The sequence below is a fragment of the Nicotiana tomentosiformis genome, chromosome 3 (assembly GCF_000390325.3).
Source record: "Nicotiana tomentosiformis chromosome 3, ASM39032v3, whole genome shotgun sequence".
NCBI lineage: Eukaryota > Viridiplantae > Streptophyta > Magnoliopsida > Solanales > Solanaceae > Nicotiana > Nicotiana tomentosiformis.
In genome coordinates, this window is record NC_090814.1 from 112842288 (window position 1) to 112859047 (window position 16760).

General features: G+C 38.4%; 1 protein-coding gene across 1 annotated transcript; it reads right to left on the reverse strand.

Annotated features, from left to right (window-relative positions):
- Positions 1-14975: 14975 nt before the first annotated feature.
- Positions 14976-16760, reverse strand: LOC138908347 (uncharacterized). Its single transcript, XM_070199008.1, has 2 exons — positions 16404-16760; positions 14976-16118 (listed from the first exon to the last, which is right to left on the reverse strand). Exons 1-2 carry the CDS (start codon positions 16758-16760, stop codon positions 14976-14978), a joined length of 1500 nt encoding a protein of 499 aa, XP_070055109.1.

The following is a 16760-nucleotide window of genomic DNA, read 5'->3' on the forward strand; positions in this document are numbered from 1 at the left end:
AAGCCACTTTGTAATAACTCCATTACAAAGACTTTACAACTCGACTAACTCTAGCCAAGACACAAACACAAGGGTTTATGATTTACAAAGATTTCCTACACAATGCTTTTAACTAAGCTAAGTAGGAATTACAAGTAAAGAACTTTAACAAAGGTGCAACACAACTAAGGACATGTAATGACTCAATACATGAAACTGGTCCTTCGTTATGTTGTTCTTTGTTCTTGATGCTCTTGAGAATCATTTGCAAGATTGGCACAGACTTGAGAGAAAATGCTTGATCAATTCTTGAATGCGCAAGTATTTTGTTTTATCTTTGCTTGATGTAAATAACTCATTTGTGACATCACTTGAATGATGTAAGCAAGTTAGGTAAAGGGCATTCCCCATAAAGTTGACAGCTGCACTGTTTCTGCAATGTAGCGTATGCAGGCAGCAACTTTACAGCTGGGGCAGTTGACTTGTGCAGTTTCCTCGGAAAACGGTAGCTATTTGTTCCCTCTATTGTTCCTTTGACTCTGAAGAGTTGAACCATATCCCAAGCTGGAACCTTTTTATCGTAAGGTCTTGAGAATGTGTAACAGGTTCCTTATCTGGTTTTTAACAGTAAGTTTGTTAGATCATCAAAACATAATAGGGATATACATATAGCCTATCAAATATGGATATTGTAATACCTATAGATATGGTTGCTCATTAATTCACCAAAAAGGATGGCCAACCTATTGTAAATAGCCCTCGAAAATATAATATATCACCATATGCAGAACCAACATGATGGATTTAAATGCGTTAGCGAGTGACATCTGAAAATAATAATAACAACAAAACTAAATAGTCGTTGGGCCAGGGCATACCCTCACTAGTAGACCATATAAGCTTGGGGTAATATCGAACACTGATTTTTCAGTTTCTTAAATAAAAGTAATTTTATGTAGAAGTTACTCTACTTTGAAAGTACTATCAATTATATTCTTTTAATTTTGTTACAAAAAATATTTGAAAAATTGTCGTAATATAAAAATTGGACAATGAGTACCTGTTTGTATGTTTTCACATCTCAGACCAATAATAATGGGAAAACTTTATTTAGATAGGGACCAATCATAAGACATGTACCAACTTGTTCGACATATATTTAAGAATATAATATTTTACTCCCATCTTCTCCTATAATCTCTTTCTTCTTTATTCCCCTTTTCTCAAATTTTCTTTTTTGGGTTTTCCAATTCGTGGTGAGGGATGTTCAGGCCAAGAAGCTGCATTGCTGCTTAATAGTTATAGAGGTCTTATCCTACAACATTATCCATCTTAGGGTGGACCCTTTTAGTCTTCCTACCACAATATATATACATAAAAATATTGCAAACTATATTTGAATTATGTGTAAAATATGTATATCTAAGAGGTCGATCGAGTTGTATTGTCTCAGTTTTGGTCCAGTGCAGTAGTCATATAGAGGGTAGACTATTTAGTTGTTTTGTTTGTAGCATCACTTGAACTTCTTGAAGCCTCAGACATTTCTCTAATTAGAAAAGGTTTTTCAGTTCTCGCTTCATATCCAAGGAAAATCCAACACAAAGGATAGATGCAAGAGATTTCTCGATATAGTGTTGGTAGATATATTGATGTGCTTCATCATAAACGAGGGTTACACTACCTTTTTATCTAGAAAATGGTAAAACCCACAAAGGAAGGGGAAAGAAATACTCCCTCCGGTCCAATTTAATTGATTTTTTGACCTTTTTTTACGATCCATAATGTTTGATTTTTTAAGATATCAAAAAAAGAATTAATTTATTTTTTCAAAATTGCCAAAGAGTCTCGAAAAATATGTTATATTCTCAATGAACAAATTGAAAAGATAGAAAATTTTAATATGGTCAGTTTTATTGTTAATTAATGTTAAAAGGTAAATTCCTTAATATACATAAAAATAACTAAAAAAATCAGTTAAAGTGGATCGAATGGAATAAAACATAACCAATATACTCAAGGAGCTTAGCTATCAATAAACTTGGTGAAAACGATGAAAGAACAAGGTCCAAATCTCAATAAATAGAGACAAAATATAATTAATTTCTTTTAATTTGTCTAAGTCTAAATGAATATATTAATTACATCGATATATGAGAATAGCAAGCAGGTGAAATGGTCGAGAGATCTGCACGAGTTGGCCCATACACCACCGTTAAAAAAAGGACCGGCCTGAGTTCCTTGCGGATTGAATAATGAGGCATTCATTAACAGCATGACCGCAGCCTGTCCATGACTTGTTGACTAGTATAGTCTGGTCCGTATGAATTAATGGAAGTGAGACATTTCTTTTCTGATGATGAAGGCAGCAATTATACCAAGAAAAGAATAAAATATATAAAAGATACAAAATTGGATTTTGCGTGGTCATGCAAGCAAGATGCGTTTTTGTGAGAAGTGGAAATGATTTAAAGGACATCACACCAACCATTCTCTAATATCACTAATGATTTTATTAATTATCGCACTGTTAAATAAACGACTTCTTAACGGAATTATTAAATTATTATAGGTACAATATTCATCTTTTTCTGCTTTTTACGAACTTTGCAAGTGAAGAAGCAATTAAATCTGCTTGAACCATCCAGCCAACGAATGTCCAGGGACAGACGGCACGTTACTCGAAATGGTATCATCTGACAGGATTTGACTCCTTTCCATTTCCTATTACCTTCGGTTACTCAAGTTCTTACTTGGATAGGAGACACCTACACTATTTTAAAATTAATGATCTAGATTTATTTAACTAAAATAAGGCATTAATCATAGTTAAGTAATAAATATTTCAAATATAATTTTCAGAAATTTTGATATTCCCTCCTACAAACTTCATTTTTGGCGCCAAAAATTATCCCCAAAAAAATTTACCAACATGCATGTCAATCCTTTTAAAAATTTAAGTTGCAATCTACTGTAGTAAATTTACCCTTTCATTCCACAATTTTCTTTTCATATTCTGAAGTTCATTATCCTTTAATTTTTTTTTTGAAATAATTATTTAAAAACTCAATCTAATTTTAACTGAAAAATTAAACTTTATTCGTAGTAGAACCATGTATCGGAGAGCTTTGAATTATTATTGTTGTCTTACTTTCTCCTTTTCAATGGTAGATTTGTGGTCACATCTCAAAATTAACATATGGATGTTTATCAGATAAAATTTGATTCATTTAGACTTGCATATGAATACTACGCAGTGTTTTAAAAGGCGTGGGGCGTAAGACGGGCGTTTTACATATGCCTCGGCGAGGCTTATGCCCCGTGCGTAAGCCCCGAGGCACGGGGTGTAAGCCTCATAGGTATTTAATTTTTAATATTTTATAAAATAATATAATTACAGTAAATATATATATATATATATATATATATATATATATATAATATCTAGCATGATTCTTAAGTATAACTAATGCATACAAATCACGTATAACGTCTTTAATTTTCAAATAATTAAAAACTTACAATTTCTTTAAAAAAGGGATCAAACTTCACATTTTACCTTCCTAAAAGTAAATAATTAATAAAATCTTATTAGTACGATAATTAAAATATTACTCCTTCATGAATAAATACAAATTAGTTTAAGATATCAAATTAATAAAAGTGTATAACAATGAGGGATAAATGAACTAAGACACGACCAATAACAAGTGAAGATATAAATTCGCAATACTATGTCTCATTATTAGAGTTATGCTCAATCTTCATATTTCTATCGATGAATAGAACTTTTATCATTAATTTGTTAAAGAATTTGAAGGTCAACGATATTAATTAGGAAATTCGACACGTGATTTGCGTTAGAACTGTTACGCGAGCCCCGAGCGTTGGGCGCTAGGCGTGTTTAGGGCGCACGGTCGGGCGCTTGGGGCGTAAGCCTCACAGAACTAAGCCCCATACATGAGCCCCGGGACGTTTTGCAGTGCCCCGCCCATGGGCGAGCCCTAGGCGAGTCCCAGAAATGCCTTTTAAAACACTGAATTACTACGAAAGAAATTAAAACGCTGCTAGAATTGGTTGGAAAGAAAATTACTACAAGAAAGAAAGAAGAAATCTTAGATAATGTGTAGCTATAATTGTGGGATTGAAAAAGATATTATTTGGGAATAAATAAAAGAAAGAATTAAATACTTTATTAACTATGATTAGGGCTTTATTTCATTCAATTAAATCTCATATATTAATATTTAATCATGACAAATATCTCCGATCTAAGTAGGAACTTGGAAAAATTGAGAGAATAGAAAATTGAGGGGAGTTAGATCCCATCTGACATTTCTTCGTCGTATTGTTTTTCTAAATATACATATAAATAGTGTACCAGAAAAAGGATATATTAGTAAAATGACACCATTTGACAAACAAGTATTCTTGGTTTGATGGACTGCGCGTCCATTTCCCCAGAAGGGTGGGCGACGATCGAAACCCAGTCATTGGATCTTTTGCATATTTTTAAAGCATTTTTAGCTTAAAAATTAGATTATGTAAGGAATCGAACTCTATCCTCTAAGCTAAAAACATTGGTTAAACCAGTACGCCCCTATAATTATAAATATCTGTTCCATGCGTACATGCACCCGTCTTATAGCTTTATATTTTATTTCTTACATTTCTTTAATTATATATTGGGGAAGGGGAATGTGGAGGGCATTATATAATGAAACATGGATTATTATTATCATTATTTTGCGAATAAAATCATTCAGATAAAATTGTAGATTGCGTGAAAGTTATACCAACATTTTGGTCTTAATTAAGGCTAATGTCATATAAATGCTCCTCTTTTAGTTTCATACACTTCACTTCTCATTTTTAACAAGAATTTAAAGGTTTCCACTTCTCTTACGTCTTGACATCGGTTAATGTAACACAAACAAATGAGCATATAGTACATTTTACAAGAATTTTCACATTGTAAACTTTTTTGTTCTCCTTCTCCACTTGTTTTCGGGTTTCCCAAAAATATTGTACAACACTTCTTTTGAGCTTCCTTTTAACATATTCTTTCTCTGCTCCGATCTTTTTGTGGAGCTTAGAGTTGAAATTCCTATGACCTTCCAAACTAAAGAACCTATTTTTAGAAGCCACGTACGTGTATTTTAGTCCCAAACAATGAGGAAGGGCGAATCTACGAGTATAGTAGTTAAGGGCGAGGTAGACCAATATCATTTATTGATTAAGTTTTGCAAATAGTCAATTTTGGAATTAATGGAAAACATGAAAATCTTAATACACAGAAATTATCAACTAAAGTTGATGATTAGACAAAGATGGAAAGGTTTTCTTCTTAAAGCACTACAATTACAACTTTTGACTTGAAGCAAGAGGATTTGGGTCCATGAAAAATATGTTGGCCATGGAATCTTGATACTCCTGACTGCACCTTAAACAAAGACAATACTAACCCCTGTTTGAAGTTAAGGTTGTAATTATTTGACAAGATATGTCCCACTAATCAACTAATGAGCATCACTATATATGTCTACTAACTTACAGCAGAAAATTCTCTTTATCTTTTTAATTAACCGCTTTTATATTGCAAAGATCATGAAAAGTAGCTTACTTGGTACATGTACAATTCTATGATCTCACTCTAAACTTTCTTCCTATTTTCTTGTTTTGTTTTTCTTTTTAAACTCGTGCACACAATTTTTCTCCTACAACGATGAGTAGAAAACAAAATTAAACGTTTCAGAGGAAAAAGTAAACTTTTACTGCCAAAAGAAAGGTAAGTAGTTTCTTATTATGCAACTCTTCCTGTAAAGAAACTAAATCAGGAAGGATACGATCAGAGGCGGATCTATGTATAAAGAAGAAGGATAACCGGTAGGGGTGTTCATATAACCCCGAAAAATCGAACAAAACCGAAAATCGAATCAAACTAAACCAAAAAAAGCAATACCTTTTTGGTTTGGTTTGGTTTGGTTTTAATTTATTCTTGAATTTTAAAAACTGATCAAATTTAGTTTGATTTTAATTTTAATAAAAAAAATAACCGAAAAAAATTGAACCAAACGACTATAGAAGTAGCTATTTAAAATTTATTATTATACCTATATATATATATGTATATTTTTATACAAAGTTGCTAAAATTTTATGGTACATGTTAATCGTTTGCACTTTTAGTCTAGTTCTTTGTTATTATAATAATATAGTGCTTACCTTTACATTCTAATTTGATTGGTAATTTTATTTTGGTAAGTATAAGAATCTATTTCATGTTAAAATTAATCTATTTTTAATTGATTCCTTAAATTATTCATCATTATTTGATTCAATTATCATCAATATATCTTAGTAAATGATAAATTTCTCAAAGAGCAATGTGTTTGATAGTGTTATGTTAAAAATGTAGTCGCCAAAATATATGTTTGGCAGTGTATGTCTCATATTTAAGAAAAAACTGATAAATAATCAAAAAAATCGAAAAATCGAAAAAATCCGACATAAACCAAATCGAAAAAAACCGACTTTATTGGTTTAGTTTGGTTCCAATATTTAAAAAACTGATGTACTTGGTTTGGTTTCTTTTTAGAAAAAAATTGATTCAAATCGAACCATGAACACCCCTAGTTACCGAACCCCGTTAACATCGGCAAAAATTCTAAATATATATGTACATATATATTGAAAATGATTATATATATATTGCTTGAAACTTTTAAACCAAACGTTCGATATGGCACTGGCTGAGCAGTCTGCTCTTGTGTCCTACCACCTTCAAATCCTGGATCACCCTTGATGGTAATCATGACTTTAAAGAATTTTTTGTGGTCGGGCCAATCCCAATTTCTTTTTAAGAAATTATTTATCCGTAAAATGGTACAGTTGAATTTATACGTGGTTTATAGACAAGTGAATTAATTTGATCCCAAGATGAGTAAATTAGATTTTTAAAAAAGTAATACTTAGCCTTGAAATGGAGATGAAACAACAAAAATCATAATTCCGGGAGCAGGGCATCCTGGGACAATAATAACGATTTAAATGAGTAAGAAGATAAAATTATATTGAGCTTTGAACAGAGTGTAGGATATGTTTGTCAGGAAATTTGTGTCCTTTACAATGATAATAGAGCTCACTATGTTGCACCTAAGGAACAAGGTCCTAGGATCAAACCTCTCTTTAATGACAATTATGAGGGCCATTGAACAATGTGTAACGGTAGGCAGTGACATATTCTCTGTAACGGGCCACATACTTAATGTTATAGAATATTCTTCATTAAATACTATCGGGTGACAGACATTTATTTTACCTTTATGAGTATCATTCTCTTCGGTAACAGACGACACTGTTGCCTTCGGATCAGACCGCCTTCTGTCTTTGGCTCCACGTGTCACTTTATCATGCGATCATTTGATATAAACACATTTCACCCTATATAGATAGTCCCTGTTTTCCGGTGGCATAACTTTATGTCACTGAAAAATTGATAGAAATACCTTTTTTGGCGGAAAATTCTTTGACCCCCTCTAAAACGTTTCAGACGGTTGATTAGATGCATATCTCTCCGCATTTAATACCCCGAACATGCGTCATCACACGATTCAACACCACTTTTACCGGTTATCGAGGTAATTATAGTCACGATTTTAGCCGCCTATTCCTTTACTTATATGAATCAAACTTCTCCATTTACATTTCATAACCTTCGAAACTCTCTTGAATTCTCTTTGCTTAAATCATACTTGTCTTCAACTTTCCCAAATCTTCTTCTTTAGTAAAAACCATTTCCTCTCTTCTGATAGAATTGGCCTCTTCTTCCAGAAACCCTAGTTCTTCAAAGTACGTAGGTAAAGTTGATCACGCTTCTCCTCCTACGGTGAGCATCATCATCCCAAAGAGTCTTGTCTTAACTAAGGACTTCGAAGACAAGTTTCCTACCGCGAATCCTCGCATGTGGGATGTTGGCGTGTATTCATCTTCTATACGTCCTTCCAGCATCCTTACTATGAAGGAAGACTAAAATTGCCCTGATTTAAACATCATCTCTCATGACCTAGCGGAGTGGATAATCTTATCCAAGAAGAGTTTTATGTATGTTTATACGTATCCCTTCACTTTGGGGACAATCTCTTTGAGCGGGGAGCTTGACTTTGTTATCACGGAGTTCTGCATCCGTTACCAGGTATGCCTGGCACATGTGAGTTCTTCTGTGTGAAGGACAATTGCTTTTCTTAGGAGTATATGCCAGGAGACGGGAGAAGAGCTAACCTTGGCTCGATTAATGAACCTTTATTTCCCCAAGAATTTTCGCAGGGGAATGATAAATTTCAGCAAGCGTGGACACTATGCTCTGCTATCCAGCATGGATGATGACAACGACCGTGGATGGATAGAACGGTTCGTTGTAGTTGCCACCAGTGATATCATTCCGTCCACCGCTTCGTCTTTTCCTGAATTATGGAATCGCACTCGTAAGTTTACTATTTGTCTTTTCTTCTATTAAAGATCGCCTCATATCATTATTGACCCTTCTTCTTTTTCTTATTTGAGCAACTCGGTGGGTACCACCTAGGGTTGAAGGCTTAGACCAGCGGGTCCAGAAAAATTTGGACGTTACTATGCCCGAGACCTGCACGTGAAAAAACCTGACCCTTAAATACGGGTGGAAGGCCAAAAATCATGGTAAGTCGAACTCATCTTGTTTTTATCTTTCGTATAAGGAAGTTGATTAACCTTTCTCTCCTGTTAAATTCAGGTCTACCCCAGGGCTCAGTTATCGTCCCCGAGGAGGATGTTTTGGCTAATCCTGCTGATGTGGCGAGACTGCTACAGGAGACTTTTACCCGAACATGTGTTTCCGGGCTTGCTTCTGGTACAAGTGCCTCTTTTCGGAGTCTCCGGCGGAGAAAAGGCAACCAAAAATAAGACGTTCCTCTGCAGCCGGGGAAAAAAATAAAAAGGCAAAGAGTGTCGCAACCGAGTCGTCTCCGAAAATTATGGTGATGAGCCACGCGCCCGAGCCGGACATAGACAACATGGTGATCGACGATGATGGAGAATCCAGTGCGGAGGGGGCTTCTCTACATAGAAGACGACGACCTCCTCAGCTCAACAAAATGCTCAATTTGTTGAGTTAGTTACACCAACTAAGGACAATGCCTCGGCATTCTAAGGGGAGTATGATATGGTGGAAAATTCCAACTCCCATTTTCGAATCCCAATCGCCGTTCCCGGTACTGTGAGGCCGAGTACCGGGTCCATGTTGTCTTCAGTTGATGAGCAACCAATAACCCGCACTGCGCTTGTCGCAACCACTTCTCATCCTTCAACGCCATCAACTTCATCTCCTTATTCACCAACTCTGCCTTCGCCACCAGCAGCTGCTATATCATCTCCACCGATTGTGGTTGCACGAGAGGAGAACGTCCCTCCTCCACAGTCCCCAGTTCACGGGAACTTGGGGCAAAATTATGCTGCCCCCTCAGAAGATCCCCAAAGGAGGAGGAGCGTCACCCTCTCGGTTTCTATGAGATGCCATCTATTGTCCCGGCCAGAGGAACTTGCTAACTATCTGAAACCTTTGGCTTCAGAGAAATATTGGGAAAAAATACAAACTCTCTCGGGAAAGTGTTTGTTGAACAATGCCATGCACAATGCAGCGACAGTATAGTCTTTGTTTTCTCTGATGTTTCTTCTATATGTGTTATGGCAGGGTTTTAAATTTACATTCTTATTTTGCAGGCCAACTTCCTTGCTTTCGAGGGCGTTTAAAGACTGATTCGTGATAAGGAGGAACTTACCTCCGAGCGGGATCAACTTTTGGTCAATGGGGACCAAACTACTGCTCGCATCTCAGAACTGGAAGCGCGAGTTGTTGAGGCCGTTGAGTTAGAGGCTCGGTTGCAGCAAAGCGAGCAAGAAGCGGTGACTCTTAGCCTAGAGGCCACCCTATTAAGGGCACAATTTGAAGAAAGTAAGGCCAAATGACTTGAGGTCCACAATGTCGTTCTTGCTGCATCCTATGGAGGTTGAATAATTTGGAGGCAACCTTAACCTCCAAAATTGAAGAAGTTACTACTGTCGAGGCGAAATATGCCCGGTTGGAGGAGAAGCATAAGAGTTCCCTCGAGTTCAATAGGGTTTACAGCTCCACTGTACACGAGCTCGATGTCAGCCTCCGATCCACCAGATCCGCGCCGGATAATCTTTCTGCCGAGGTCGACCGACTTCAAGAATAACTCTAGCGCTGAGCGAATTCTCTCATTGTTGAAAAAACATATGCTATGTATAGCATGAGGAGAAAAACTTTGGAAGAGGCTAAAGCGGGTGTCATTGACTTTGATACCGAAATAGCTAAGGCCCGTGAGCTGGAGTTAACTGCCAAAAGGGGTCTTCCAGCCCGGCCTGATGCTACCGATTCTTCTGGTTTCAGTTTTGAGTTCTCGAGAACTGAAGAAGAAGCGGAAGGTGATAATGTTGAAGGCCAAAATGATGTAGTCCAAAATGATGAGCCGGCGACGGATCCATCCACTTCTCCTGGGGGTACAAATGCTTCTCTTCCTCCGGGTTCCGGAGATACGGTAGTTTAGTTTTTTTTTTCTTTTCTTTACCATACTTTTTTATTTATGCTCCTTGGCACGTTTGCTGTGAGTAGAAGTACTTTTTTTTAAAGTATTGTGCAAACTTTTCTCTTTGCATACTTTTTCATTTAAGTATTTGTGTAAGTCTCTACATGCTTTTCATTTAAGTATTTGCGCAAGTTTTACTCTTTGCGTTGAATTGTGCAATGCTTCGGGTACGTTTTTCCCGAGAGCGTTTGGATTTTGGACATAAGTTCTTTCGAAATCAACACTTTAACGTGAGAGTTTTATAAGAGAGGGCCCTCTTGTGTTTACGGTGCTTTTGAAGAGGACGTCTCATGTTTATTATGGCACTAGCATTTGAAGTACTTATTTAACTTTCAATTGATAAAGTCAATTCATCGTTCATACAAGAAACAAGATAGAAATAAAAAGACTTTACTTTATTCCTTCTATTTTCAAAAGTACATAAGCATTCTGTGCTAAAAAGAAATTGCCATTAACTTGTAAAACTTGTTTCTACGGGGTTGGCCGTGCAGTCCCCGGTCCCGATGATACAACTATGTTTTCGGGTTTCGTCTTCCGGTCGATGTGGAAGTTATTGTTGTTGTAACCTCATATCATTCCCCCCTTAGTGTTCGAATACGAAGAATGCGAATTTGAACACTGAAAGTTTTACACCTTCAAGGATTCCACTAGTGAATTGCTAGACAATCTTCAGTCCGATAGCAAACTTCACTTCCCCTTGAGAATTTATGCTATCGAGCCAAAGATTGTCTAACAATCCCCAGTGGCTTGAACTTGTGAACGGTCGGGTAATCTCTATTCGACAACAAACTTTACTTCCCAGTAGGAACTTTGTTATCGAGCAAAAGACTATCTAACCACTTCGTAGTGGTTTTTTGCTTGTTTGCCTTGTCATTTAAAGGTCTTATTGTTACTGATGAAGCTTCCTTCGTAGTATGCTTTCTGTTACTGCCTCATTAAAAACCTTGCCAGAAAAATCTAATTGAGACAAAAATTGAACGAAGGGAAAAATAGTGCAGCACATACTTTTAGTAAGGCGATGTTTATCAGCAATAGTATCTCTTAAGGTATGCCACGTTCCAATTGCTTGGCAACTTTTCTCCATCTTGATTTTCTAACTCGTATGACCTTTTTTCGGTGACAGCTAAAACCCGGTATGGGCCTTCCTATGTTGGACCTAGCTTCTCCACATTGAGATCTCGGGTGTTCTGAGTTACTATCCTTAAAACCAATTTTCCAACTTTGAAATAACGTAGGTTGGCTCTTCGATTGTAATATCTCTCTATTCTCTGCTTTTGGGTTTCCATCCTTATGTGCGCCAAGTCCCTGCGTTCATCGAGCAACTCCAAATTGACTAACATTGCTTTATTGTTAGCTTCTTCATTCGCCTAGAAATACCTCAAGGTAGGCTCTCCTACTTCCACTGGGATTAGGGCTTCAGCCCGTACACAAGATAGAAAGGAGTCTCCCCCATGCTCGATTTGGCCGTTGTTCGGTACGTCCATAGTACACCTGGCAGCTCTTCGGTCCATTTACCTTTAGCTTCTTCCAATCTCTTCTTGAGATTTTATATAATCACCTTGTTCGTTGATTCTACTTGGTTGTTTGTGCCTGGATGATAGGGTGATGATGTGATCCTCCTGATTTTCAAGTCTTCAAGGAACTTTGTGACCTTTGCGCCTAAATATTGTGGCCCGTTATCACATGCTATCTCTTTTGATATCCCAAATCTGCAAATTATAATCTCCCACAATAAATCTACCACTTCACGTTCATCAATCTTCTGATAAGAACCTGCTTCAACCCACTTAGAAAAATAGTCAGTTAAAATCAAAAGAAATCTTACCTTACCGAGGGCCGGGGGCAGTGGTCCGACGATATCCATTCCCCACTTTATGAATGTCAAAATGACAAAACTGAGTGCAATGGTTCCGCCAGTTGAGGTACCAAGGTGCGTAGAGTTGACATTTATCACATTTTTGAACATAAGCTTTGGCGTTTTATTCCATCCGAGGCCAATAGTATCCTGCCCTAATTAATTTTAATTCTAAGGAATCTGCGCTTGAGTGATTTCTGTAGATCCCTTCGTGGACTTCTCGTATAACATAATTGGCTTCGGAGGCTCCCAAACATCGGACCAACGGTCCTTGAAAAGATCTTCTGTACAGTTGACCCCTCTTGCAATGTATCAAGATACTTTAGCGCATAGTGCCCGAGATGCCTTAGGATCTTCAGGTAATTTTTCGTGCTTGAGATAGTCAATAATCTCATTTCTTCAGTCCTAGACCAAATTAGTCGCTTTTACCTCGTAATAGCTATCCGCGTCCAATATTGAATGCATAAGTTGTACTATCGTGCTGGAATCTGATCCCTTCATCCGTGTGGACGATCCAAGGTTGGCTAGTGCATCTGCTTCTGCATTCTCTTCCCTCGGGATATCCTAATTGACCACTCCCCGAACCGAGCGAGCAAAGCCTGGACCTTCATAACGTATTGTTCCATGCGTTCCTCTTTGACTTCGAAGATCCCGTAGACCTTATTTACCACCAACTGGGAGTCACAATTGATTTCTATGATCTCGTAGTATAGTCCTCGGGCCAATTCGAGCCATGCAATCAAAGCTTCATACTCCGCTTCATTGTTAGTTAGAGGAACAATTCTTATGGCCTGCCTTAGGGTTTCTCCCTAGGGCGTGGTTAACAATATGCCGAGCCCGAACTCTTTCACATTGGAAGATCCGTTCGTGAACAAGGTCCAAACTCTTGATGTCGATTCCGACACCATTACTACTTTTTTGGTAGCCAGAGGTAAAAGTCCTAGACTGAAATTGGCCACAAAATCTGCCAAAACTTGTGACTTAATTGCAGTCCTAGGTTTATATTCTATGTCAAATTTGATCATTTAGATGGCCCACTTGGCCAGCCTACCTGAGAGTTCAAGTTTATGAAGAATATTTTGTAGGGGGAAAGTGGTCACCACAGCTATCGGGTGACATTGGAAATAAGGCATTAGATTTCGAGCGGTGACTACGAGGGCTAAGGCCAATTTTTCCAGATGTGGGTAGCGAGTTTTCGCTCCCGTCAAAATTTTACTTATATAATAAATAGGAGATTGCAAACCTTCATCCTCGCGGACTAAAACAACACTTACCGCAACCTCCGAGACTGCTAAGTAGATTAGCAGTTGTTCATTTTCCTCCGATTTTGACAGTAACGGCGGACTTGACAAATACCTTTTCAGATCCTTTAAAATCTGTTGGCATTCTGGTGTCTATTCGAAGTTATTCTTATTTTTGAGAAGTGCGAAGAAATGATGGAATTTTCTGAAGATCGAAAAATGAATCTGCTCAAAGCGGCCAGTCTCTCTGTTAGTCTTTGAACCTCTTTTACGCTCGATAGATGGTCGGGGATGTCTTCGATGGCTTTGATTTTATCGGTGTTAACCTCGATCCCCCTTTGCGACACGATGAATCCCAAGAACTTACTGGAGCTGACCCCGAATGCACACTTCTCGGGGTTAAGCTTCATGTTGTGTTTCCTCAAGATGTCAAAGGTCTCTTGCAGGTGTTTCAGATGATCACATGCGTTCAAAGACTTAACCATCATATCATCTATGTAAACTTCCATAATTTTCCCTATTTGCTTCTCAAACATTTTGTTTACGAGCCGTTGATAAGTGGCTCTGGCATTCTTTAGCCCGAAAGGCATCATATTGTAACAATATGTGCCAAAGTTTGTTATGAACGAAGTTTTGTCCTGATCCTCGGGGTTCATCTTGATTTGGTTGTACCGGGAAGTAATCATCGAGAAAACTCATTAACTCGTTCCCGGTCGTCGCATCAATCATTAGATCAATATTTGGTAATGAGAATGAGTCTTTCAGGCAGGTCTTATTTAAATCCTTATAGTCTACACACATGCGAAACCTATTCTTCTTCTTTGGAACTACTACTATGTTAGCTAGCCAGTAAGGATACCAAGCGAGTTACCTCTTCTTTGACAAATTTGTTTCTGACCTCAGCAATAGGACATTTTTTTTGTCTTACCGGAGGGGTGCTAGGGTCCAAGCTTAGTTTGTGCACGACTACTTCTAGCGGGATACCTATCATATTTTCATGCGACCACGCAAAACAATCAACATTAAATTTAAGAAATTCAATAAATCCATACTAGAGTTCGTGGTGTAGTCTTGTCCCCAAGTGGAACTTCCTCTCCAGGAACTTTTCGAACAATGCGACTTGCTCAAGTTATTCTATTATGGACTTTGTTGCGTCCATCTCTTTTGGTACCTGGAAATACCTTAGTACCTGATAGGATACTGATGACTCCTCTCCCTGGTTGACTTTGCTCGGCTCAGGAGCAGGCACTTGTTCCTGTAATTGTTATGCCTCATGCTCCTTCCCTTTGCTACTGGAGACTGAGATTGCATTCATCTCCCTTGCCTTTGGTTGGCCACTTCTTATTTGTTTAATTCCCTTATTAGTTGGGAATTTCAGCAACTGATGATATGTTGATGGCACAACCTTCGTCTCGTGCAACCATGGTCTCCCCGGGATGATATTATAACCCATATCTCCATCCACTACCTCGAAAAGGGTCGTCTTCATCACCCCCTCGGTATTTGTAGGCAACAAGATCTCTCTTAGGGTTGTCACACTTGCCATATTGAACCCTGCGAGAAGTTTCATGGCCGGAATGATACTTTCGGTGAGCTTGGCTTGCTCCAGCACCCTCCACTGGATAATATTGGCTGAACTTCCTGGGTCCACCGGAACACGTTTAATTTTAAAATTTAAGACATTTAGAGAGATTACCAAGGCGTAGTTATGCAGTAGCAGCAGTCCATCCGCGTCTTCCTCCGTGAAAGTAATGTTTTCCTCGGCGACTTCCCGAAGTCTTTTGCTATGGGTTACCAACACCTTTGTTTTTTTTGCCGCCGAAAATGTTACGTCATTAATCTCGTTTCCCCCCAAAATTATATTGATCGTCAAACATGGAGGATCATCTCCTGCTTTCGAAGGCTCAGCGTTATCGCAACCGTGGCCGTAAATATTTTTAGCCAGATCACTCAAACATTCCCCGAGATGGTCATTCTTCAGCAATATCGCCACCTCATCGTACAGATGTCGACAGTCCCCAGTCCGGTGGCCGTTTGTCCCATGGTATTTGCACCCCAAATTAGGATCCCTTTGGTTAGGATCAGATCTTATTGGCTTCAGAAATCGTGCTTCTTTAATGTTCCTCATAGCCAACACCAGCTCCACAATGCTGACATTGAAGTTGTATTTGGAAAGCCTGGGGTAGGAAAAATCTCGAGAACCTGTTGTCTCCTTGTCCTGTAACGACCTGTTATTTTGGCCACGATCAGTTCTCCTATCAGCAGCGAATTTATCCACCGATTGAAAACCTCTGCCATGTCCTACGGCCCGTTCATAGGGAAAAAACCGACCCCTTGAAGACCGTCGATCTTTGTTGAAGTCATTTTTCGATTTCTCTTTATTCTTCTCCTGGTCCCAACCCTTGGCCTACACAGGGAAACCGAGCTGATTATCCTCAATTCTTATCTTTGACTCGTACCGATTGTGAACATCAGCCCTAGTTGTTGCTTGGAACTCGAGCAAACTTTCTTTCAATTTTTGGGAAGCGTCAGAACTTCTCAGATTCAGACCTTTAGTGAATGCTTCAGCTGGCCAATCGTCAGGTACGGTCGGTAGCAACATCGTTTCCTTCTGGAATCTGGTCACAAACTCCCGCATCAACTCGAATTCTCCTTGTGCAATCTTGAATATGTCGGCCTTTCAGGCATGTACCTTTCTAGCCCCGGCATGGGCCTTGATGAAAGGGTCTGCGAGCATCTCAAAGGAGTCTATGGAGTGCTCGGGCAACAGCGAATACCATGTCAGGGCTCCATTCGTAAGAGTCTCCCCGAATTTCTTCAGTAAGAATGACTCAATATCGTGGGGAGCTAAATCATTCCCCTTCATCACCGTTGTATAGGTAGTGATGTGCTCCTGAGGATCTGAAGTCCCATCATACTTCAGAACGTATGGCATTTTAAACCGCTTCGGGATCAATTCTGGTGTCGCGCTTGGTGTGAATAGCAATTGTGTGTACTTCTTTGAGTCCGGCCCTTTCAGCACTGGTGGTGCACCAGAAATTTGATCCAT

Bases quoted from the DNA above. Each gene is read 5' to 3' on its own strand.
- LOC138908347 (XM_070199008.1), bottom strand. From the start codon at position 16,760: ATGGATCAAATTTCTGGTGCACCACCAGTGCTGAAAGGGCCGGACTCA. The intron at 16,119-16,403 runs GTACATGCCTGA...TTCCCTGTGTAG, and splicing joins CCCATGCCGGGGCTAGAAAG to GCCAAGGGTTGGGACCAGGA.